The 27,973-nt window shown below is 36.4% G+C and overlaps 1 protein-coding gene across 1 annotated transcript; it reads left to right on the top strand.

Annotated features, from left to right (window-relative positions):
* Positions 1-262: 262 nt before the first annotated feature.
* LOC120623679 (zinc finger matrin-type protein CG9776) lies at positions 263-27,749 on the top strand. Its single transcript, XM_039889848.1, has 16 exons — positions 263-668; positions 844-1,018; positions 3,711-3,904; positions 8,538-8,668; positions 11,504-11,632; positions 13,359-13,462; positions 14,410-14,528; positions 15,563-15,703; positions 16,713-16,875; positions 18,639-18,744; positions 19,391-19,456; positions 20,037-20,184; positions 21,545-21,677; positions 22,577-22,704; positions 24,227-24,363; positions 24,929-27,749. Exons 1-16 carry the CDS (start codon positions 342-344, stop codon positions 25,593-25,595), a joined length of 2,868 nt encoding a protein of 955 aa, XP_039745782.1. The 5' UTR covers positions 263-341; the 3' UTR covers positions 25,596-27,749.
* The last annotated feature ends 224 nt before the right edge of the window (positions 27,750-27,973 follow it).

Genomic DNA, 27,973 nt, shown 5'->3' with positions numbered 1-27,973 from the left:
TTTTAAATTTAGCACAGATTGGAGATTTTTTGTTATAAGACTATAATATTTCTAACTTGCCATGTCATTCTCAGTATTCCAGAAATATTATAGGTAGGTAAGTATATTCCCATTGGACTATTTGAGACAGATTTCAGATCATCATTGATCACAGAGTACTTTTTATTAAGTTTTTAGTCTGTGCATAATTTGCGTCTTTTTGTCTATGCTACAAACACCAAAAGAGATACAAATACGTCAATTTAATTGTCAAAATGGCGTGTATTGTGCTGTGTTGCGCATTTTGAAAAACATTTTGAAATCAGAAACCAAACAACTAGATTATCAAATTATATCTAAATATGTCACGCGATTTTGGCCGAAAAGACTATTATAATCGTGACAGTGAGCGCAGTCGTGAGTGGCGAGATCGAAACGATTATCGCTACGAGAAAGATAGGCCTTTGCCGAGGAAGCGAAGCCGAAGTCCGCCTCCAAGGGAGGTGGATAAGCGTCGTAGTCGGTCTCCGAGGAAGAGTGAGAAAGAGTTGCTGGATGAAAATATTCTCAGTGAAATATCCAAGTTGCCGGAGCCCAGCGAACTGTGGGACGGACAGAACCAAAATAACATGCAGGACACTGGATATTCGGCGCCGCCGCCGCCGTCGATCGCACCGTTCGCATCTGAAGTTAGCTTTGTTTTGTTTTCGTATACGAATAGTTGATAACTGACAAAAGAAATAAAAAATTAAAGCTTAAACTATCAGTTAAATGCAGTTTGATGGTTTTTATCAATATGTTTTTGTTTGTCAAATTAATTCAAACAGGTTTAACTTTTTTATTTTTTATTCTATTTGTCCACAGGGAAATTACACAGGCAATTACCAGCCTTCCTACTCTGGGATATATGATGACTTTCCCTCCGTGGGCTCCATACCAGCTCCACCCCCTCCCGACATGTCCACATGGAATCAGATGTCACTTCCACCACCGCCCACTCCTCCTGTATACAATATTGAAGATCAAATAAAGAAAGAAGGTATTTATAAATATAATAATAAACTACATATAGACAAAACTAATAATGTGGAATTCTTATATTGTTCTTATATTGTAGATTATTGACTGCATTTAACATTTCATATCACTTTCCTCCCAATGTTTGCCACACCTTAAAGGGAAAAGTATATAAATCTGGAATGAAGTTATAGATTCTAGGTGTATAACTCAAACATTGCTCATTCTTTATTGCTGTTTTTTATAAAACTCCATATGTATGATTTTTATGAAGATAATGAGGAGATTCTACTTAACACAACATTGAATGTGAACAGTAAAATCTAGATTATTTCATTGGTCCTTAAACAATTGATTGTACATATTGTACATATCTTTTAAAGTTAAATCTAACATTGATTAAACTTACTTTATAGGATAACTCATTAAACATGAGCTACTGCTAGACCAGACCAGTTGATTTAGTATACATTATCATACAACTTTACACTTACATTAGTCTTGTGGCGATGGCAGATCTCCTCCATGGGTGTTGTACAAGGCGGCTAAGGGAATATAATGGAATGAAGGGGCTGCAACATTCCTAGTGGTGCTACTACCATCTTCTGCAATCACCAACATGTCTGCCCCGTGCAGTGATTACGGGGAAGGCACCCTTTGGGAGAGTTCTTTAGTCCAGCAGTGTTACAGTGGCGTGCACTTCATACATGCACAAAAGCACTGCCTACCCTAAAATTGATATATATTTTGTATAAGAGGAGAATTTTTTTGCCGTTTTATAAAATTTTCCTGCTGAATGTATACCCTGGTAAGAAACTCAGTGCACACCACAGGTTACAGGCTATTGATGATGATGATCATACAACTAAATAGATGTAACATTTTAGATGCTAGAAAACAGGGTAAAAAATAAATTTAAAAAAAGTTGAGTTTTATAATATTTATTTGTAAGATTTGCATGAAGTTTCTATAAACAATTATGCGGGCTATGTTAATAAAAGTCAGTTGAATGACTAAGCTTTTATCTAACAATGGTGATGGTGTGACCTTGCAAGTGGTGCATGGTAAACTAACAACAACCAACATAAATTTGAATACATTTTTAAACAAAATTATGTAGTTTTAATGATAATATCACATATTAATAAGAACACGAGAAAAATGTATAAAAGAATGACTCATATATCTTTATATATCTTGCCTGAAGAAAAACTTTGATACATTTCGGTACCATTACGAGGTCGACAAATAGGTAATGGGGCAGTATCATAAAACTTGTAAGTTTCTACTTTATGTTTTTGACTTTGATTTTGAATATATCATGTATCAAAAGCCACATTTTCAAAATGCCAGTAGGACCTTGTTTTAAATTGTATGAAAAGCCATTTATTAAAAGCATTATTGCATTAAGCGTCATAAGCGTTTCCTGCATGATAATTTTGGCAATTTTAACGAGATCCCAGTCATTTCATTAAGAAATAAAAAGAATGTCAGAAATAAAATCGCCTACAATAATTGATATCACAGTAGTTACCTAAAAGTATTCAACTCTTTTGCTCAAAATGCAATTGGGGAAAGTTTTGTTTCCTTTGTAGTTGTTTGAGATGAAATTTGATAAAATTTAATGTAATCAGTTGTTATTTGTATATTTTGTACAAAAGGAGAACACAACAGAAATGGAGTGCAGCATTTTTTCAGAATTGTATTTCCACAGTGGGCTCTATCAAGATAAGTTATGAGGAGTGGCCTAATTTATAAATCTATATTGGTGTGGCACTACTGACTGCATATTAGAACATTTGTCTTAACATATCAATAAACCAGAACTACAAAATGCCCTGTGATTTTATATTTGATATGCATATAATGGTATTATATATAAACAGCAAATCAATACTCTACATATTTTCTAATCACCAGTTAAATTTTACTGCAATAAAGCATGCCTGTGTTTGCCTGTATGTCATATTATATATTATGCTTGTAAGCTGTGATATGAAACACATTTATGTAGTCTTAAGACTACGCACAAATTGGTTTGGGACATTTATCTAGTTTTTGATGAATCGCTCATATATTGATATATATTTTATATGCTTTATTTACGATAGTGTTAAATTTGTCGTCTATTACTTTATTGAGTTTTCTTGCAGATTTCTAAAATAATTTAAATACTACTATCAACAAAGGAGGGCATAACTTTTAGTCTTTTTCTTCACTACAAGGCATTCTATTTTTATTGCTTTGTTTTTTATTTTTTTTTATTTCACTGAATTAGTTTATTAAGTTTTTGATGTACTTTATAATTTGTCATATCGAGCGTAACATTATTTTGAAGGGCTTATGTTTTTATTGTATTTAATCTTGATTCATTAAGAATTTAAATCAGGAAAGAAACAATTCATAATGTAGAGTAAAATATTCAAAATTACATTGACAGTCTTGCCTTTTTAACGTATAAAACAATCGGTTTTATTTTCGATATAATTTCTTAAATCGTTTTAACTATTATTTTTATATAGTTTGTTATTTTTGCTTCGATGGTGTCTCAAAAGTGAATAGAGACATATTTCTCAAACTTCGCTTTAAATTGTTTGTTGTAATTCACTTATAACGGTGACAATAAAAACAGATAAAGGTAATGTAAATGTTACACTCAATCGTGTTTTTTTTTTAATTTTGAACGATTTGTCAATTTACGCTTTCCCTCGCAGCCGCTATAGAGACAGAAATGCGTCATCAAAAAGCCGCACTGTCGAAACAACGCGAAGATTACATAAAGAAAACGGCTATACTGAAGAAGGAGCTAGACACGTTGAAAGACCAACGCAACGAGCTTCGAGGCGACGCCAAACGATCGCCGAGCCCTGACACAAAACGTTTCTTGAAAGAGAACACTAAATTGCAGGTTTGATACGTTAATACAAAGAAAATCTCACAATAGATTAACGGATTGGGCTATACCGAAATCCGAAAGGCCGTAGGTTTAAATCCCAACCGTCGAACTATTGTCGTACCTACTCTTCGCACAAGCTTAACGCTTAGTTGGAGAGAGAGGAAAATATCAGCCATGTTTTAAGCCGTCTACTCACTCGCGCGCGAACCGCGCGCGAAGGCGCGAAGCACCCGCGAACACGAGTGTAGATCCGATTCACATATTCTTCGCGGCTTCGCGACTCGTTCGCGCTGTGTTCCCCGAAAATTGTCGGTTTTTTGTCCCGCGACAAAGGGCTCGCAGGCGCGATACGCGACGCGAACACGACAAGACTACATTCGCGGGCAGCTCAGTCGCTCAGTAGCAATTGACACGGACTGTTGTGTTTTAATTTTTTAATAAAGACTACGATTTTGCGTGCAATTTATGTCCTTACTTTTATTTCATCCTCTAACACTTCACATAGGGCATGGCAAACTTCTGGTATAAATTTTGATATTATTTGTGGTGAAACTTTGAACAAAAAATGAAGGCTTTCATAGTCGTCTCCTGTTGCTAAGTATCTCAGTGTTATAAAGTCAAAGTCAAAGTCAAAGTCAAATATATCTTTATTCAAATAGGCACATAGATGGCACTTTTGATGCGTTATTATATACAAAATGTGTACATAGAAGTGAGTAGTGATGGCGATAACTACAATCGTAAACTTAAAACTAAAGCTACGAGGGTTCCAATCGCGCCCTGGTCTAAGAAGAAGCCCACAACAAACTTAGCCGGGTGTTCTTTTTGTTATCACCATCTCACATTGTCATTAGGAAATATTTAAGAAGCAACCTGGTTAGAGCAATTGTTTACACCCAAGCTTTTTTATCGTTTACGTAATCCTTTATACTATAATAGGACTTTTCTATAAGCTTTCGCTTAATACAAACTTTGAACTTCTTTAGTGACATCCCCAAGATATCAACCGGTAATTTATTGTAAAATTGTATACAATTTCCTTTAAATGAATTGCTTATTTTGTGTAGTCTAGTGTACTGCACTGCAAGTTTATTTTTGCTTCTAACGTTCAAATTATTGCAGTCACATTTTCTTTTAAATTTTGATATATTTTTGTGAACATACATTAAATTTTCAAATATGTATTGGCTATAGAGTGTCATTATTTTAACATCTTTAAATTTATCTTTCAATGACTCTCTCGGACCCATTTTATAGATCGCACGAACAGCCTTCTTCTGCAGCACGAAAATAGTGCCAATATCAGCAGCATTACCCCATAGTAAAATTCCATATGACATAATGCTGTGAAAGTAACTAAAATAGACTAGCCTAGCAGTTTCTGTCTGTCAGGTGGCGTATCTTCTTTACTGCATAGGCAGCAGAACTAAGCCTGTTCGATAAATTATTTACATGAGGGCCCCATTGAAGTTTAGCATCTAACGTTATTCCTAGAAATACTGTTGTATCCACCGGGTTCAATTCCTCATTATTAAGTAGTATAGTGGTTTTTACATGTTTAACATTTGGTAATGTGAATTTTATTAGGTTTTATTTTCATTTAAAACCAAATTATTAGCTTCAAACCATTGTACTACTTTAGCGAGATAGTTGTTTACATCGTCTAAAGCTAATTCACGTCTCTTAATTTTGAACATAAGTGATGTATCATCAGCAAACAATACTATCCCGTGATTGTCCTTAACAAGGTAAGGCAGGTCATTAATGTAAATAAGGAATAGAAAAGGTCCTAATATAGAACCCTGTGGAACACCAATTTTCACAAATGACCCATTAGACCGCTTTCCATTAACGTCTACCATTTGCACCCTATCACGCAAGTAGTAACTAATCAAGTCGAGAGCTATACCCTGAATTCCATAGTGGTGTAGTTTTCTGACTAACGTTTCATGTACAACACAATCAAACGCCTTAGACAAATCACAGAACACACCAAGTGCATCATGTGACTCCTCCCAAGCTTCAAATATATTATGTATTAGCTCAACACCAGCGTCGATAGTTGAGCGACCCCGTGTAAAACCAAATTGTTTAACGTGGAGTAAATCATACTTATGAAAATAGGCAAGTAACTGATTTAAAATAAGTTTTTCAAAAATTTTACTGAAAGTGGGCAGTACTGATATTGGTCTGAAGTTAGTGGGGTCAGAAGTACTACCCGATTTAAACAAAGGAACTATTTTACTATGTTTCAATAAGTCAGGAAACACACCACAATCTATACAGTTATTAAATATTAATGCTAAATCGGGTGCAACGATATCAATTATTGATTTGAGAACTTCAACGGAAATGCCCCACAAGTCACTTGTTTTTTTATTATTTAATAATTTAAAGGCTTTAATAACGTCAGAGCCACTAACATGGCTGAATTTAAAAGCGTTTTTACACTCGGGCACGTTATTCTTCAATAGAGAGAGAGCAATATCTGGTGAAGAGTTCAATGATTTAGTGGTGGAGATAGGAATGTTAGTAAAAAAGATTTCAAAAGCAGTAGCCACTTCGAAATCAGATGTTAAGTCTTTATTATCTACATTAAGTTTAAAGTTATTATGCCGCGGTGGTACTCTTCCCGTCTCCTCATTAATTATTTTCCAAGTAGTTTTGATTACGTTATTGCTATTTTTTATTTTATTCTGTATGTATCGGGACTTTTCCAAGAAGCAATCGCGTTTAAAACTACTGGAACATAATTTAACACAATCTCTAAACTCAGCATCAGTATTGTATTGACGTTCTGCATAAAGTTCGTACATTTTTTGCCTACTCTTATGCAGTTCAATTGATGCCCACTCACTAAAAACTAAAGCATCAGTCACCACAACCGACTTACTAGTGAATATAGAATTAAATAGTCGTTGAAACGTGTTGAAAAAACAGCTGTACATCTCATTGGGACTTGTCCCCGATTGTAAGAACGGGAGGTCTTTGACGAGGCTAGTTCTCATTTTTTCTATGCGGTTTGATGTCACTGGTACAAAAGTAATTTTATGTTTGGAGACATTTTTCTTCACATTTTCAAATTGAATTAATTGACCACAATGATCAGAATCTAATTTATTAATTATGTGTTTACTTATTGGAATTATATTCGTAAAAATGTTATCCAAACATGTGGCGCTAGTGGCAGTAATTCTTGTTGGTTCCATGAACATATTTGTAAGATTGTATGTTTTAAATAAATTTAATAAATTAACACTTAAACAATTACGTTCTAAGATGTTTACATTAAAGTCTCCGCAAACTATTAACTTTTTATTTGACTTTGATATTTTAAATAACACTTCATCCATTACCTTTTCAAAAAGTTCAAAGTTAGACAAGGGTGGTCTATATACAGTGACAATTATTAATTGCTCTAATTCGACCGAGGCTAGCTCTATTGTCCGTTCAACAGACAGGCTCACAATATCATTTCTGTTTTTAAATTTTAAATTTTTATTTAATAGTATTAAAGAGCCTCCATGAATTGCAGTAACTCTGGTGAACGAACTACCAACCTGGTGGTTACCAAAATTAAACAAGTATTCATGAGTCTTCAACCAGTGTTCAGTTATACATAAAATATTAATGTTGAAATCATTCAAAAATAATTCAATCTCTAAGTCCTTTCCTTTAATACATTGAATATTTTGGTGAAAAAGCAATATAGCAAGACGTATCTGGGCATGAATAGCTTTTCGTAATTGGGTGTCTTGTTTTGAAATTCGTGTTGAAATTTGACTAAGCAAATATTCAAAATCATTTAATGACATCCGGGAAAACTTATTGAATTCCTCTGAAGGTTCTGCAACTAGTTCATTCAACTGCTTCTCCATAGTTGCACTGTAACAAAATACAAAGTTATCAAGTATCAGTTCCCACACCATAGATATGTGACAGCGGCATATAACATTTTAACTGTTATTAAAACTGTAATTTTATATAGTTAAAAGTGAATATATATTATTATTATATTTATTTCACCCATCTTGTACTACGTCTATATTCTAAACTACGAGAAAGCATAATAAGTTGGTACTTACCTGGTTCTGTTTCGGTGAATGGTGGTAATCCACCATCTCCGTTTTCTTTGCTTCTTTTGAATTGTTCGTTTTTTCTTTAAGGCGTAACTATAAATTGCCAAAGCGCAAAGTAGCCCCGCAGCTGCTGTAGTGGTTTCACTATCCATACCGACAACACAAGTATGTTGATTGATTGAGAAAAATTGGAAGATTAAAATATATTAAATACTTGGCGTGCATACGCGTCAAGAGCGCAAACTATACTGTGAGCCCGGCGCGAACCTCTGCGAGTGTGGACTGTTGGCAGTTCTTGCTCCAAATCGCGCCGCGCTTCGCGTCGCGATTCGCGCCGTGATTCGCGCGCGAGTGAGTAGACGGCTTTAAACATGCCTCATATTTCCTGTAAATTTACTTCTTTTCCCACATTCCTAACTGTGCTAGCTAGTTTTGTTTAGTTGTGAAAGCGGTATTCGCTTTTATTTATCATATAGAATAGTTTTCAAGCTTGTATATGTAAACAACTAGGAATTTGGGCCCCAGTTACTTAACACTTGCATCACTTTTGCCTTGCGTTTGCATAGTTGGAGATACAAAACAAACTGAAGACCATCAACAACGTCGTAGACATGCTCAATGGAATCATAGGGGAGCAGGCACCCGACGTGGTCGAGTCGGAGGAGCCGCCTGAGCGAGGTTCCAAGCGGAAGTCTAGGTACGTCATGTTTACGACTTGCTTATCCTGTTGAAAGCCGGGTCACCTCGCTGATATATGCTCGACGTTGCAACCTCATATTTTAACTATGGGCAGTCACGTGGGTGTATACTGCGCTTACTTGTTGGACTGCATCGTCATGTCTTTTATGCAACGTCGAATATCTACGCGAGTAGAGATACCTAGACTTAATACTTTCTTCACTTGTGGTGACATTATTAACGTCAATGTGACGCTGTTAATGTAAAAAGTTCTATCTATAAATTACGCTTGCTATTTTTTTTTTTTTCATTTTACTTGACCCGAAAATGCAGGTTGCATGCATGTTGACATGATCCAGTGCATATTTTTATTTAGGCATAATTTTTATTAAGTTACGTTTAAGAACATTTAGCATTGAAAGCAGTCAGAGGTTTGTTGCTATTTGATTCAAAAACTGAGTCTCATTTTAAAAACTAATAATTTTATTAGTTGTTGGTTTTGTAAGATACTTTACTTCTCAAAGCAGGAATTAAAATTGACACGCTGAATTGTACAAGCTTTAGCTTATTTGGACAACGGGGATTGCCAAAAATATTTCGACGGATGGATTGAAGATCAGAAGAAAGATTGAAAAGCAGAAATCTTTAGAAGAGATTTTCATATATTTTATGATTTTTTGACAACTATTATATGTTGTTAACGCTTATGTGATATAAATTGCTGTTTTTAATTAATTTTCAATTGTTATTAATTTTCCTTATCCTTAGTTATTAGCTTTGCTGTTAATGTATACCTATGATGTTTCTTTAGTTGCGTTAAAATTACGCCGTTCCTATGATTATTTGTATGTTAAAATATTCTTGTATGCGAATTTGGTTTTATTCTCATCAATTGAAATTCATTATCTAATTATTTAAAGATATATTTTGGCTGATTATGGCCTTATAATATAATTTAATCCGCACTGTGTTTTCATTTCATGTAATCATTTCGGAGTAAGTATATACTTCATTAAGCATATAATGTAACTTATTTTGAATAAAGTGGTATATTGAAATTTTTTATATTGTACTTTCATTATCCTTTAAAAACCGTGCTGTTTTTCTGTGTTTTACTAAGCAATGCAATTTTGTAGGCTCAGTATCTGCCTTTATTTAAATAGATAAGTTGTTGACCAATGGCCGTCCATTGTTTGAAGGGTGCAGAAGATGAAAAAATTGGATCTGATGCTATAAAGAAATACCGTTATTTGCGCTTTAAGTAGCACGGACATATTAATCTGCCGAACACCAAGATAGGTATAGATTAAGTATACTTATTCACAAAGGTTCAGTTTTAGTTTAACTTGTGCCTCTTTCTGCATTTATCAAATAAAAGCATTTATATTACCTTTTGGCTCGGTATTTGGCTTTTCAAACAACCTGCGTTTTGAAAGCCGTTGCGTTGGCTTAGGCCAGGGGAACATCCAAAAGTCTATCAACCAGTCCGGAACGTCGAGCAGAGCCGCAAGAGGCACCCACAGGTCGAGACGTCCCCCCTTCCATACGATGTCGTCGAGCCCCGAGGCTCTCATAACGAGCTTTCGCGCTCGACCCATCTCCCCGTTGACGCTGTTACAACCCTTAAGGTTGTTATGAGATGTCCTTCCAAAAATTAATAATGAATATAGTTACAAAATTAAGAACCACGCATAAATAATAGGGGTTGAATGCTGGCTGACCAAATTAGTACAACAAAATTATCAATCAATCCCCTAAATTTTCCTTAAAATTACTTTGTCAGTTGACACTTGAGGTTATTGTGACACGTATAGAGAATTTTATTACTATTCAGATAAGGGATTCTTCAGCGATTGTTTATCAAAGACCTGGATGGTTCAACATTCAACCCCTATATAAATGTTGAATGTTACATTTTAGGTTACTGTTCACCTGTTGCCTATAAATTCCAGTATTAGACTTCCGAATTTGATATGAACACAGAATATTATTGTTTTAGTAACTTTTCGCGTTCGCGATGCAATTGTTACGTGACCATACATTAAATAACTGCTTTGAGGTATAACTTTAATAAAAAAAAAAATATAATTTGAGGTAAGGTAAGGCATCCAGCCCGCATCCGCGATTGCGTGTATATTTGCGTCCTAATCATACTGGTGCTTCTGCAAAGCTTTAACTGATATTATTTTATTTTATTGTTGATGTTGTGCTTCAGAAATAATCCTTATTTTTAGTATGACAAGGTTTCCCCAAATGAACTGCTATTTCAAAATAATTCTTCTTAATGCGATGCTAGAAAGCCAATATAAAAAAAGTTTCTAACAGAGGGTAGAATGGAAATAATATTTGCTTTGGAAAAAAAAAGGTTTTTTTATAATACACTAGCGAACCCAGCCTGCTTTGCTGGGCTAGATTTTGCTTTGTTTTATTTGAACAATAAACTTACATCATTTAATTTAAGTCTCATAATATATTAAATCATTTATTTCTCTCCGTATTCATTCTCTTCTATTCTCTTCTCGAGCGGGTGTAGATCATTATCTACACCCATGTACACCCAACAATTATTATCATCATTGTAAATAATAGCTGTATTTGACTGTTTGACAGTTCAAAAATAGGAGTGCTCTAATCGTCACCAAACTTTACAGGATTACTCGCCAGGTCAATCCGGAGATTCCCTGAAAGTTTCATTGAAATCGGTCCAGCCGTTTCGGAGCCTATACGGAACATAACCACACACTTTCTCTTTTATATCTACTTTTATATATATAGATAGATATTTTATTTAGTTATTAAACTCCAATACATTTAAATGATAATGGTGTTACTTTACAAATGCGGTGTATTGTAGGTCCCCGTCCGGTAAGAAGTTCAACTACGTGTACTACGACCCAGAGATGCACTGGTGCCGCGTGTGCAACGAGTTCCCGCCCACCGCCAAGGACTACCTGAACCACCTGCACTCGCCGGCGCACCACAAGTCAGTTGCCAGCAAGTAAACACATTGCTTATTAGGCCTTATCTTTTCACTAGCAACACTGACCTGTATATAAATAAATAAAATAAATATACTACGATGGCGATGTGTGCATTACACATCGTCATCTAGCCCCAAAGTAAGCGTAGCTTGTGTTATGAGTACTAAGATGACTGATGAATATTTTTATGAATAATATACATAAATACTTATAAAATACATATAAACACCCAGACACTGAAGAACATTCATGCTCATCACACAAACATTCTCCAGCTGTGGGAATCGAACCCACGGCCTTTGACTCAGAAAGCAGGGTCGCTGCCCACTGCGCCACTCGGCCGTCCCTATTCTGTTGGATTATCTAGGAACAAAAGTAAAAGCTATATACCTCGCTACGATATATGATACGCTCGAGCTTCAACGCAATCGGTTCATTAATTAGGCAACGCATTTGAATAATAATAAAAAAAAATATTCAGGCATCAAGGCTCATATTTTTTATCATTAAAAATACATTATTTCTATATATAACTTAAAGATTATTAAAAAATAATAAACAATAATTAATACATAATATTCAAAAAGAAGAATAAGAATTAGTATTAAGAGATTAGAGATAAATTTGTAATCAGAGATCTTATTAAATTTTAGCACTCAAAAGCTGCTGTTGTGACTTAAGTATGGTAGATAAATCAATAAATAAATAAATATACTACGACAATACACACATCGCCATCTAGCCCAAAAGCTTAGCTCGTGTTATGGGTACTAAGATAGCTGATTATTATTTTTTTATGAATAACACACATTCATACTTACAAAATACAGATAAACACCCAAACTCTGAAAAAAAAAAATCATGTTCATCACACGAACATTCTCAAGATGTGGGAATCGAACCCACGGCCCTGGATCAAAAAGCAGGGTCGCTGCCCACTTGCCTACCGGCTGCCAAATTATATTATTTATCGTGGACATTTTTTGTTACATTATTGCCCTTTTCTTAAGACTCAATTTTTTAAACCAATCCTATGCTACTGCCTGATCAACTTCTTGAAACAGACGTTACTTTACTTCTCTCTTAACTTAATTTCTCAACCATTACGTAACAACATCGTTTCGAATTTACCAATAACCGTTTCATTGATGGACTGCTAACATTGATCTAAGAACTATAGACAATGATCTGACAGATCTGACTATCCGGCCTGCAAAGCTTCTCTCTAGAAGATTCGTTAACCGTCTCTCTAATTGCCCCGTTGAGTATCTCATTATTAATTATTCGCAATTATTCATTTTAAAGTTAACATCTTGGGATGCTTCAGAATCGGAGCTGCGAAGAGTACAAGAAGCTCTGTTTTGCGTGGAGTGTAAAGATTGTGTAAAGAAAGTATATGTGAGAGTGTAAAGAAATTATATATTAATTCGTACGGATCTTCAACGGATTCACGAATTTGAGTTCAAGTTACATTTGTTTAGGTCAGATCGTCCTTGGCTGTATTGTGAAAATTTTAGAGGGCGTATTTTTATAATAGAAACTGAAGTCAAAACTGTATTTTTTCATTTTTGTCCTTCTGTCTGGCCTTCTTATATGTATCTTGGCCGCCTTATATTTTTTAAGAAAGTTCATTGCGCATTTTCTGCGAGATTTCCAGGGAGGGGCAGCGGCCCTCCCCCCCTGGGTTGGCCCTGTGTCGTGATAGTAAGATGAGTGGGGTGTGTTTAGGATGGCAGCCCAGCACATGGAGGCTCCGTGGCACAGTGTGACGGGGGTCAACGAGGGCTTCCCAAGCTTTGCCTCCGCGCCCACCAAGCGGACCCCCATTAGAGGTAAGGCTAGTGTCCATTTTTTTTCATAATATTATATATATATTTAATTCATACATATTATATGAAAGATAAATAAATTTATAGATATTAATCAACACCAGAGTCCAGTCTTAACGTTTTTATAATCTGACAAGGGGATTTTGTTTTACCTACAACTATACGCTAGGTTGTAGTAGTCTTTTTTTTTTCTCTATAAGTTAGCTCTTGACTGCAAGCTCATCTGGTGGTAAGTGAAGATGCCGTCTAAGATGGTAGCGGTCTAACCTGTTAGGGAGTATGGAAGTCATACCCTAATCGGTTTCCACGCGACATCGCACCGGAACATTAAATCGCTAAGTGGCACGTCAAGGCTAGTTAACTGAACTTATTTATACTGTATGATATATTTTAGTCAATGAAATGACCTGCGCCATTTAAGAATAGATTTATAAAAAGCGGCTGATTATATCTCTTTCAAACGTATATTGTTGGACTTTATGTACAACGTGTAACGGAATTACGAAATACTATTGAAGAGTGCATAAGTATATTTCATAAGGAATCACCTGTAAAAATATAAAATCAAAAGAAGCATATTTATTTTTCCATACAAACGAATTCAAAACATTCTAAGTGCTTACTTATGACAACCCTATTGAAGATAAAAGACCGTCACGTGCCGCGACGCGTACCTATTAAAGTGACAGGAGTCACATGATTTTAATTTTGCATGTGATGTTAGGGCTGTCCCTGATTTATTTCAGTGAAAACAATGGCAATCGTTTTCTAAAAAAACTATTAGCGTTTCTGTCTCACAGATAAGTCTTAGAGACAGTAAATAATGTACTTCTTAAGCTTCTGAAATATTATTTCGGGTTTCATTAAAACGTTGTATATATTTTCTTTCAATTGTACGGGTTTTACAATAAAGTGTGCCAATCAGAAGCATTGCGATGTTGTACTCCCAGGCCTGCAGTTCTTCGTGCCGTCGACGGCGTGGTACTGCAAGCTGTGCGACCAGTTCATCGGCGACCTGCACTGTGCGTCTGCGCATCTCAAGTCGCTCACGCACTCCAAGAACTATACCGTGAGACGCATGTTCATTTATGAGACTGCAGCACAGCACGAGTAGCATAGACAGAAGATTACAATTATATCCCCCAACAAGTATTGCTCCGAAAAGGAAAAAAAAAATGTGTACACCAGCCAAGCACTGCAACAGGGAATAGGAAATGTTTATCCCCGTTTATTATTACACGCATATTAAAAGGACATTATTTCGACTGGTACCCTAGCCCAGTGGGTAGGAGCTCGACTTCACTTTCGGGGGCCGAGTTCGAATCATGCCGGAGAAAAGATTATATGCCCCCGTAATCGGGGGATATAATTTTTTTTATCTTCTCCCAGAGTTTTATCCATAAAATAATATCCAAATAATTTTATTATATAAACCCATTACTGGCCCACTATAGGGCACGGGTCTCCTCCCACAATGTGAAGGGCCTAAGGCCGTAGGTCCAGTGCTGATTGGTGAAGTAGCAAAAAATAGCTGTCCAAATAATAAACGTGTAATATTATACAAGGCAGACACATGGGCAGGTGGACAGGTAATTTATGTCCCATGTCAGTGGGATATAAATTACCTGTCCTATATAATCGGGGGATCACATATTTGTCTGCTGCTATGCTGGCCGTGCTGGGGCCATCTGAGGATGAGCCTGAGCACGGCCAGCTTAGCAATCAATCAATCAATCTTTATTCAGTTTAGGCACTTATGAAAGTCATACATTGTATGTTTTATAAATATAATAATAACACTTACATTAATGTTAAAAAATAAAAACAATGGTCAATAATTTATAATTAAAATGAAGTATTAAAATTAGATCTTTAGTAAAATTCAGTACTAATAAAGCATTCATAAATTAATTGTTATATTATTATAATTATTATTGTAATATTACCTCTAGCATTAATTAATCAATTAATGTTAGGGTGAATATATTAATATTATGAATTAACTCCACTATCAATAACCTATGTCAAAACTTCTTTATCATTTAAATAGTCTGTGACACAATAGGAGGCTTTTTTTATTAAAACTATAAAATAACATTACAGAACTTCGTGGAGCAGAACCCGCACTGGGAGACGGACTGGATGTCGGACCGCCAGAAGGCGTTCGAGAAGGCGCGCGCCGGCAACAAGGCCAAGCCCGACGACAAGCCGCAGTACACCGCGCACACCATCACGTTCAACAAGGTAACCATATACAACATATATCAGTTCGGATCAATCGTCATCATCATCGTATCAGCCGATTGACGTCCACTGCTGGAAATAAGGCTATTTTTGGGGACTTCCAAATACCACGGACTCGTGCCGCTTTGGCCAGCTGCTCCCTGCAATTCTCAGGCATTGAGTTTTCGATGTGAAGACGTCACGGAGTTTCCCGAACGATGCCCTTCCCAGTTTCGAGTATTCTATCAATAAACTCTCGAAATTAGACCTTCCTAGCTGGATAGTGTGTCCTAGATTTACTTACTCGTTGACAATTTCGAGTGCAGTGCTCCCAACAATTACCGGCTGAAGCGGAACCGGAAAGTAAATTTGGCATATCTGCAGTGATCTTTACACAGCCCAAGTTTCCAACGAATCGAAGGCTTTCTCATAGTCCTAAGCAAAGTGGCCGGTTATACTCTTCAGTCTTCAGTATAGGCTGCCGCAACTCATGAATGTGGTCTATATAATATCTTTTATTTTGGTGAGAATCTCTACATTATGTTTATTAGGTATGGACAAAATTTTAAAACTCTTTAACGAGAATCTCTAAATTACAGTTAGTTATTATTTACTGGCAACTTTCTAAATTACTTTCTATATACTGTTTTTCCACGTACTTTTATTTGTTTGTAATCGGCAGTATGAACGAAAAATTATGTTTTATTTCACTCTATGAAGTAGTAAAATTTAGATAAATATCCACAAGAAGGGCTGACAGGCAGTATGTCGTTAAAAATATTACAAAACCAAAACAACTAGTCTGTCTTCATATTTGAAAAATAAATGTTTTGCTGACCCCTAAACGTTGGACAAAGGCAAGATAAGAAGAGTAACATACACACATAAAGGGACTTGTTTTTCCATATAGGCCTAAACAATACTTTATCTTACTTAGACTACTGTATAGACATACAAAGTTCACAAGCACCCGATCAATTATTGTTTCAAGGAACTGCTGTCTCATGTTAAATAGAATAATGCTTTCCAGGATGGCTTTCACACTAAACGGAAGATCGACAGCCCTCCGCCGCTCGCTGAGGCCAAGAAGAAGAAAGACAAGAAAAAGAAGAGTAAGAGGAAGAGAAGCAGCAGCAGCAGTTCGAGCAGCAGTTCCAGCGCGTCCGACAGCGAGCCGAAGAAGAAGAAGAAAAGTGAGTGTCCAGAAAAAAAATTACAATTACTTACCGCCTTATAAGGGAGAAAAACGGGAGAATAAAATCTCACTGTCTTTTCACGCGAGTTCGTTCTCGTGGATTTCATTTTACGGGTTCATAAGACAAGTAAGCTAGTCGCCAGTTTTAACCAATTTTTTTGCATTTTTGCACAACTTTGCCGTTGACTGCAATCTCACCCATTCGGGGTATATAAGCAGTTATCTTAATCCCATACTCCTAATCGGTTTCCACGCCGTACCGTACCGGAGATCGCTGGTCACAACCACTTTTTTAAATTTATTCAGGCAAATTTCATATAACGACATGTACAAAACCACATGATAATAATGTTTATAATATCCCCTCCAATGGATAGTTGAAACAAAGACAAATTAGCGTTTCTGGGAAAATACAAGAAACAACATTTAAAGGCTTTACTTCAGGTCTTTAAAATCAAATAATTTATTCCAAAAAAAAATCTTAAATTTCTTTTTAAATGTCACTCATCACTGTAAAAAACATTGGTGACTTTAAGAAAAGGTTCGATATGTTCTTCTTTACATTTGTATAAGAAAACCACTGGCAACTGGTAAACAAAGACTTCTCTTCTTCTACCATCATCATCTTTATCTTAACATCACGCTGATCCGCTATTCGGTACCTGTGTGTATATAAATAGGGCACTGATCTGGACCCCAAGTCTGCTATTGCAATTGTGCCTTATGCCCGTTTTTACTAAAACTATGAATCGCCTTAATCGGATGCCTAGTGATTTAGGTGATTCCTAGAGAAAAACAACTTTTCACGAACTTTTTTGTGATGACTGGTGTCTAACGACGTTAGGCGCCGCCTGAAGTTAAGACACCGATTCGGTGGATGGTAAACTTACACTTGACAGATTAAAATAAAACGGTTTTTATAATTACCTCAAATCCATACGAAAAATTACAAATTTGATAATACAAACACAAAATACCTTGTGCCAAGAACCATAGACAAGTTAGGTTATATGAGTTGCCCAGTGAAAAGCGATTGGTGAAAGGTAAATGTATACCCAGAAATCTTTCTTGATTAGGCGTTATTTACTAAAGGCTAAAAGGCCTTGGCCGTCGTTAGTAAAAACGGGCATGAGTGCAACATCTCTGTTTTCCCAGCCAGTAATCTATTGAGACAAATCGAAATGTTTTACGGCTACTATTTGTCATTGATCAACCACTGAGATGGGAATCTAGGTGGTATCAAATAAAAGAGGCCTTTATGTGTGTTCAGATTTATATTTTCTCCAAACGTAACAAGGTGGATACTCAAGATAAATTATGTCAACACTAAAATAAAATAAAATAAAATAATAGCCTTAGATTCAAGAACGTGATTTCTAACATACTAATTAACATTTTAATACTTTTAAGTTTAATTAAGATTAATATATTTATTAGTTAGGTTAGGTAACATTTTATAAAGATATCGAATTAAAATTATGTACTTACATTATTCATTTATTATGTCACGCGTTTCGGGTTGACGGTTGGCAAATGCCTCCTCTAGCCCCCGCCACTGTTTTCTGTTTCCAAATTATGTCGCTTCTACTGACCACTAATAAAATGTTTGTCATAGACAATTGACTAGAGCTCAATTTCCCCCCTCCCCAACCCCCCATAGCAGACTTAGGGCCCAGGTTACACTTTTCACATACACCCAGTATCAAGAGGTATGCGCACAGTGTGGGAATCAGGCCTGCATTAACTCCCTCATGTTTGTAGACAAGAAGAATAAGTCTGCCGAGAAACTGACGGAGTGGATGTCCTCCATACAGATGGATCGCCTCAATGACAACGATAGAAAACTGCTGGACACCATCAAAATCAGGTTCAGTCATAATATATTGTTACAAAGAAACTTATTATTCAGTCATAATATATAATTACTAAGTACCTTATTAATAGCGCTTTAAGTTCATAATCGCACGTGAGGTATGTCAATAAATACGTATGCCTCAAATATACTTTTTTTTTATTCCGCTACAAGTTAGCCCTTGACTGCAATCTCACCTGGTGGTAAGTTATGCAGTCTAAAATGGTAGTGGGCTAACCTGTTAGGGAGTATGGTAGTCATACCCCTAATCGGTTTCCACGCGACATCGCACCGGAACACTAAATCGCTTAATGGCACGTCTTCGTCATAAAACAAAACTATCTGCAGTATTCTCTTTTTTAAGTATGTGCTTGGAAGATTCTAGAACTCTACTCAGTGGCGTGCATACAAGGTATGCACTAAGTGGGCAGATGATAATAAATTAAAAATAACGCCAGTACGATTTATTTATAAAAATTATATTTATAATACGGTTTATAAAAAGTATATCTATATGTATATAATACATAAGGATAGGCGTTGTAAGAGTTATAATAAGCCTACACTGAAGTTTTTATTACTTGTACTGGTGATTTTATTAATTTTGTATCGTCTGCATACCCAGTGTATACCCTCTACATGAAAAAGTATGATTGCTCAGGATCCAGCAGGACAAAGACGATAAGCGGCGGTCGGAGCCGGCCGTGATTGACCTCTGCAGTACCAGGTACATTAAATAACTTCTCAAAACCTTTATAATATTTAGTCCGCAATCGTGAACTATATGTACCTTGTTTGAAAGCTCAAATTCGTCTGCACTCCTACAGCCTGCGCTGTTGAACGTTAATAAAAAAAAGAGTGCTTTGCGAGCTTAAAACCAATAACATAAGGTACATTTAAGATCTATATCTTGTAGCACTGAAAATAACCAAAACCCTTGAACCCGATCCTGGATATGAATGTAAAAATTACTATAATTATTCTTCGATACGACTGCCTCGTTGGTCTAGTTGTTAGCGGAATAATAGGTCCATGGTCCGATACCAGGGTCGGCCCAGCAATTGAAAGCTGGTTAGGGAGGTAGAAAAGGGGCGGTGTCAACCCCCGTCCCGCGGAGGTTATTATCTCTAAATTGTGACAATAATCGTTAAAGCCCACCAACCCGCATTGGAGAAGCGTGGTGGTTCTATGATCTAAAACCGTCGCTTCTATGAGAGACGAGGCCTGTGCCTGGAACGTGAATGGGCTGCGGAAGATTATATTCTTGAATATTCCAAGTGTTAGTAAATTCTTCGCGTGTTTTCAAGCAGAGATCGCGAGGAGAAGAATCGGGCGCGGGACAAGCGCGACGATCGTGACCGGAATCGCGACAGTCGCACACGGGACCGCAACAGTCGAGCGAGAGATCGGAACAGTCGGCCTCGAGAGAGCAGATCCCGAGACGATCGCGACAAGGTTAGTCAGTGGAATAGCTATCTATATTGTAATGCTGAAGTTTTTATTTTGTTCATAATCCTATCATATACTAACGCGACCTAATGGAGGCAATAGGATTTTAAATTTATTATTTTTTAATATACTCCAAAAAGGAGAAGGTTTCGGCTGGTATCCGATTAATGTGAATCTTTGATTTGTTGCGGAATAGTTGTCATAAAATAATTTTGCTATGCAGTGGGCAACGACCCTGCATTCTGAGTCAAAGGCTGTGGATTCGATTCCCACTACTGGAAAATGTTTGTGCGATGAACATGAATGGTTTTCAGTGTCGGGGTGCTCAATTTTTCTGGATCTCCTAAAAATCAGCGTCTTACATGTACTTGCTGAGCTGTACCTTTCTGTCTAGTGTTACAAACAGACAATCTGTTTCTATATTAATTACTGTTTGTAACTTCTTACATGAATACATGTATTTTCTTTCTTTCTATCTAAATACTATAAATGTTTATAAATATTATTCATAAAAATATTCTATATATATATTTGGCATCTTACTTTGGGGCTAGATGGCGATGTGTGTATTGTCATAGTATATTTATACATCTATAACTTTTTATTTAATCTCTTTTTTCACAACCAAAAAAACTGTCCACAAAAGGCGTATTAAATGCGGAAGCATTTTCTACCAACCAACCTTCGCACTTGCGAGAAAAACGAGAGTGGGTGTGACATAAACAAAACTTTAATAATATAAAGTATTAAATGATATAGAGATATTGTTGGAAGATAAGTAGGTTAGGTAGGACATAGAAGGCATATATATAAAAGATAAAAAATATATTTATAATTACTTCATTTATGTGAATATAATAATTATAACTAATGCATATGAATAAATTATACAGCGTGTAACAGAATTACAAACTAATATTGAAGGGTGTATAGGTATATTTCATAAGGAATCACCTGTAAAAATATTAAATCAAAAACATACAAAGTAATTCAAAACATTCCTCCTCCACTTATGAAAACCCTATTGAAGATAAAAGTCCCACGCGAGTACGCTATTGGACGCGTACCTAATTAAGTGACAGGTGTCACTTGATTTTTATTTTCATGTGGTGTTAGGGCTGTATCTGGTTTTTTTTTTTTCAATAAAATTATGGTGGTTTTTTTTCAAAAACTATTAGATTTTCGGTTTCACAGATAAGTCAGTCAGTGTATACTTACATAAAACAGTCGACTGAGGGTAGTATGGAGACAAGTGTTTACATTTCAGGGATGCCACTGAAACTTTGGGAAGAAGCAACTTTAACTTTCTTTTAAACGAGAATCTTTTGATTGAAGAGCTTTTATAATTGTTGGTATTTATTTGAAGAGGGACGAGTCGCGGCGCGGCGACCGGAGGGACGACCGCAGGGATGACAGGAGAGATGACGACCGCGACCGGAGGAGCCCTGCGCGCAGTGAGGCCAAGAAAGCTGACGGTGTGCGCAAAATGCCCTTTATTGGTAAGCCAGCTTCATAGTACAAGATTTACTGTTAGCAGTTAATAAAAAATAGTTTAACTAAAAAACACGCTTGGTAAAAAAAAACTAACTAATTTTTAACTTTTAGTTGAGTTTATTTACATTTTAAACCCTTACGCAATTTCATTTCCGAGTACTCAGTCTGATTTATTGCTTTACTTATTTTAATTTAAAACAGTTTTCAATAATAGCTGTGTCTTTTGAATTAGTGTTTAAATATTGGATAGACACAGGCGTGATCTTCGCCATTGTACCCTCTACGCACGTTACGCTCCAAAACCAGAGTATCCTCAGGAGATGTTGACTTTACAATGAATAATTGTTAAATTTATCCTCAACTAATCCTCAGGAGATATTGACTTATTATTCATTGTAAAGTTAACATCTCCTGAGGATGCTCCGGTTTCGGAGCGAAACATGCGTACAGGGTACATTGCCGAAGATCTGTTTGGTGTGGAGTATAAGGATTGAAGAAATAAGAAATTTCACCACACAGATTCTCCTGCTATTCGCGGAAATTAAGCTTAGTTTTCATAACATTATTATTTTTGCGAAATAAATGTCTAAACTGAACAGGTTCACAATTTGAAGCATTGATTGACTGATACTGAATCTGTTAAGCACGAAGTTTTTTAATTAATTCGAACTTAAGACAATTTTTATTTGATCAACATTCTGTGGCTTTGGAAATGCACTATTCACTTTTTTTAAAGGTTAGGATAGGTTGCATTTTACTCTGATGTTTTGTTATTTGAAAATTAATATCGATTGTGATATATCTCTGTCTATGTAAAATTTTAATCGATTTCTAATGTTACTCATTGCAAAAAAAAACAAAGATTGCCTCGAAGTCAGCAGATTTTTTTTACATTGGTTTGCAGGAAAGATGCCCGTGTTTAAGAGTTTGACCAAAAACACCAAAGCTGAGGATTCTAAGAAGGAAGAAAAGAAGAAAGAAGACGAAGAAACGAAAAAGAGGCAAGAGATTGACGCGGAGATTCAGAAAAAGGTTAGCAGCACACTCTTCTTTGAAATACTTTTAAAATGTCCTCGCGGTAAATTTTGTCAGTGTTGCATATTTTAGTTGCAATTGTATCGGTTGCCTGCTCTCTGTTTATAGTTGGTTTATAATATTTTTAGTTGCTCTATTATTTGCAGCATAATTTTAGTGGCAACATTAGATTCCTTATTTGAGATGGATGCTCGTTTGCTGTGATAACACATTCACAATTTTTTACCAATTTGTTGCGCTAATTTGCAGCGTTATTTAGGCATTTACATACATAAGATGCACTTGTCTTCGTAAGAGATTTTTTTTATTCTACTACTACTTAGCCCTTGACTGCAATCTCACCTGGTGGTAAGTGATGATGCAGTCTAAGATGGTAGCGGGCCAACCTGTTAGGGAGTATGGTAGTCATGCCCCTAATCGGTTTCCACGCGACATCGCACCGGAACACTCAATCGCTTAGCGGCACGTCTTTGTCTGGAGGGTGGTAACCAGCCACGGCCAAAGCCTCCCACCAGACCAGACTAGAGAAAGTTAAGAAATAACAAATGACCAAATTGCCCCTGTCGGGAATCGAACCCGGGAGCTCCTAATTAAATTCACAGCGCTCACCGTTGCGCCAGGGAGGTCGTTAAAAGTTTGATACTGATTTGCTGCATCATCTTGGTACCATAATCATTGGTTGTTTTTGTTCAAGACGCATGATGCCCCTTTAATAACTCTAAAATCAGCATCAAACATTCGTGTTAGGTTAATATTTGCAGCGTTATTTTTTTACTTACATAAGTTTCAGTAGTCTTTGCGGGGATACATTGTGTTTGAGCGCTGTAGTTGATTCACTATAAATTTTGTTAATAATATTATGGTAGTGTGAATTGTGTGTTTGTATGAGTTGCATTCATCACCATCACATCAAACCTTAGGCTTAGCAACCACGCTGGAGAACTGTCAGGTATGCAGGTTTCCTTGCGATGTTTTCCGTCACCGTTGAAGCAAGTGATGTCATTTTAGTTACTTAAAACGCACATAACTTAGAAACGTTGACGGTGCGTGCTGGATGAAGTCGAAGTCCATACCACTGGGCTATCACCGCTATGCAACGTGTTACATAATTACGAAATTATATTGAAAGATGCAAACGTATATTTCATATGGAATCAATATATAAAAGTATTTTACCATACAAACGAATTCAAAACGTTCTCAGTGTTTTCTTATGACAGCCCTAATGAACATAAAAGACAGACAGCGCATAGTTCTGACGCTACGCGACGTGTGCCTATAAAGTGATAGGAGTTACATGATTTTAATTTTGCATGTGATGCGAATTTCTTTCACTAAAAACTATGGCAATGGTTTACTCAAAAGCTATTAGTTTTTCGGTTCCACAGATGAGTCTCGGGGACAGTACATAATGTACTTCTAAAGCCTGTGAAGTTTTATTTCTGTTTTCATTTACACGTTGTGTATGTGTTGCATTACCGCTTGGCTATTCTTTTGCTGTATCTATATTATACTACAGGTGGCGGAGTTCAAGGAGAAGATAGCGAAGGCCCAGCTAGAAAGACAACAGGCGGAAATAGGTCCGCCGCAGCTACTTTTGTCGATGCCATTCATCCCGCCCGCCCCCGCCCCCGCGCCGCCCGCCGCGCCCGCGCCGTGAGTAGCTAGTAGTCTTTACCTACCCATAACACAAGCCGCGCTTAATTTGGGGCTGGATGGCGATGTGTGTATTGTCATAGTATATTTATTTGTTTATTTTATTTTAGGCGTGCACAAGACACGGTTGTTCAACGCTTACGTATTGTTGTAAACTAGTACATAAAATAGTGGCAACAAACTTGTTACTAGCTGCGTCCAAGTATTTTCTTTCGCATAGAGCTTTTCTTGACAGGGCTCGTAACGCCATGCTTATTTCTGCCGCAACATTGCTGTCTTCCGTTCGTATGCCAGACAAGTTTCAAAGCCGTCCTTATTTTCCTCGATTGCTCTTAGTTTTATTCACACATACAAGCTCTTTGACAAGGATCTTTTCGGGCATTCAGCAACACCGACACACTTCCGTAAAGCTTAGACAAGACTAGACTGTCACTACCTCCGGCATTGCTGTGATAGGGAAATTAAATTTTTATGAGTAAAGCCTGAAAAAAATGATGCTTTCAAGCTTAAACTTATTTAGTTGCAACTGTAAAATTCTTAATGGTTTTTTTTATTCCAGAGTAAGTACGCCCCAACCACCGCCACCGGCGCTGCCGAAAGATTTCCAGGAAGCTTTGGATATAATCTTCCCTTCCGCTGAGCAACATGCAGAAATGGGCCAACAGGACCTGTTCTCTGGAATACCAGGTCTTGGACCGGGTTTCCCTGGGATACCAGGTCTAATGAACCCGTTTCCGCAGATGAGCATCCTAGGTCAACCTCCTCCACACATGATGATGGGATTCGATATGAACCCTTCCTTATTTGGACCCAGACCGCAACTGTACGACACTCACGTACCCCTGGTACCGAATGCTAGACAAAACAAGAACAAAAACGCCGGCCCAGACAAGAGGCACAACAATCAAAACAACAGGAACGTCCAAAATAAAAATTTCAACAACAGAAACAACAATAAAAATAACCAAAACAACAACAAAAATTTCAACCAAAACATCAACAAGAATAACAACGCAAGCAACAATAAAAATGATATCGCACCAAATAGCAACGCAGCTCAGAACAACTCCCTTGCAAGTAATGCAACAAGTACTGCCAACACAACGAGTGCAACTACAACAACAAATGAAACCAAAACTGCAGTTGCAATAGCCGCTGCGAAGCATAAGGAAGAGTTGGATGATCTGGCCATGTTGGGTATCGACGCTTCGGATGTTGGCGCTGGCATTTAAAACTCTTACTACTTGATGCGGTTGATTGGTCTTTATAAAAGTGCATTGCTGCACAGACATCTCGAGTTTGTGCTTTAAGTAGCGTTACGGGGGGCTTACTACCATCTCTTGGAGCAGTATTATTTTGATATTATTGGTGTTTTATTACAGAATTTTAATCCCTGGTAGCTTTTGTCGGTGTTAGTCTTACGCGTTTTTAGAAATCACGAGAGAATCGGTGGGGCGAAAAGTAGTCTATGTTACTCTATGCCAAAAATCTAGTTCATTGGTTGCTAAGTTACATACAAACGCTTTCGCATTTATAATATCAGTTAGGGTTGTAGGATGGTAAGGTATGTCGAATAAACTTATATAAAGTAATACTGCTTTAAGCGACGGTAGTAAGCCTCCAATACTCTATTATAAGTCTAAATGCTGTACCTGAGCAGATTTCACACACATGCACTTAACGTACATTGGACGAATGATATGAGCGCGATAGCACGAGTCTATTGTTGCTCTGAAGGCTCATATAAACTAGCGGCAAATCGCCAATGATAGACGTAACTGTCGCGTGCGTGCACAGGAATTTGGACCAGGGTAGCCAAAAAGAAGTAAAATGGCATAAAATGGCAAAATCCTCCTCTGTTGCCAGATATATGAAAATGTTAGGGTAGGCAGCGCTTTTATGCATGTATGAAGTGCACGCCACTGATAACTGTAGCCTTCGACAACTGTTGGCGGCTGCTCGACGGCAGCCGAGTCATTGACGCTGCCGCTGACGGCATGCGACGGGTACAGTCTCTGCCGTTTGCAATGTGCAAAAATAACCCTTGGATTAGATAATAGATAGTAACTTATAAAAGCTGAGCTGCTTTATTTGATACATAGATAGATAAATTCTTTATTACACACAATTAAGGAATACAGATAATACATATTGGAAATAGTAAAACAACAAAAATAAAAATTGGCAAAGGCGGTCTTATCGCTTTAAGCAGTTTCCTCCAGACAACCCTTAATAAAAGAAACAAATAAATGATGATGATAACGTATAATAACTAAAATGATTGTGATTTTATTGTGTGGCCATTTTCAGTAAGTTAAATTACGCAAGCAATAATACTGTAGGAGCTAATGTACAAATGGTTAGACCTTTTAAAAACTTCTAATACTGATTATCAAATTAGTAATTTATATACGCAATGAAATATAACTAATTTCATAAAATATATGGAGCAAGCAGAGGACAAGATTATAATTCTTATCAATAGCCTAAAACAGCCCACTGCACGGCCTTTTCCATAAATGCATAATATACCTAAGCTACGCTGGTAGGTATTAGTAGCACAGGGGACACTTTTTTTGATTATACACTTTATTCGTACACCACAAAAAAAAAACAATGGACACATCGATGCAAACTTAGAAAGTAGGATACAAAAGGCGGCCTTATCGCTTAGTAGCAGACACCCGTTCTCCGTTATATTCCCTCATTGGCCTCTTACGAAACCCACGGTGACTTGCCGTCAGCACGTTAGAACGCGGCACATTATATAACCGTCATTATACAATTAATATTCATTTCGTAATTTTTATTTTATTATTTTTAAGTGCACATCCTGCTATTGTTTTAAGCTAAATAATCTATATTGGTCTAAGATTACAAATTATACAAATTATACCTTTTATTTACTGAAGGTATTTAAGAAACTGCTCAACCAAAGTTTTAAATTTATTACCTTTTTGACTATTCAAATACACAATTTTATCTATGACATAATATTTTGTATCCAACAACTAAAATACTTATCTTATTATAGCTTAATATATCTTTAGAAGCTGTGAACGTAATTTCTGACTTATTTTCTCAAATACCATGTCTTCCATATACTGATGCAGGAATACTTCCATATTTAATAATTGCACGGAACATCGACGATAGTTCTAAAAGGAAGAGATATAGAATATTTCCCCTTTCTCTTCATCCCCGAAATTTGCAAAGAGAAAAAGTGCCACGTCTTCCATACACTGAGAAAAGAATACTTACATGTTAAATAGTTTTATAGAACATGGACGATAGTCAGGAAAATAATCAATTGCTCTTAATTCATTACACTTTATAAAATATTGCACACTACAACACAACACTAATTTTATTATTAAATCATACAAAAAACTTGATGATGGTTTTATCAGCGATTCTGCATAAATTATTAATAGGAGCTTATTTATTTGTTTCGTGAAAACATGATAATTATTCCTTTTTTTTCCTGCAATATTTGGTATAACATGGAAATATTTGGTGTAGATTTTGGATAAAAGCAGGCGTTACGTTATTTGTTAAAAATTTCAAAAACAAGTTGTATGGTTAATATGAAATAAGCTTAAATTATTTC

The sequence above is a fragment of the Pararge aegeria genome, chromosome 5, assembly GCF_905163445.1.
Source record: "Pararge aegeria chromosome 5, ilParAegt1.1, whole genome shotgun sequence".
NCBI lineage: Eukaryota > Metazoa > Arthropoda > Insecta > Lepidoptera > Nymphalidae > Pararge > Pararge aegeria.
Note: the sequence above shows the minus strand (reverse complement) of the source record. Positions and strands in the feature narration are given on the sequence as shown.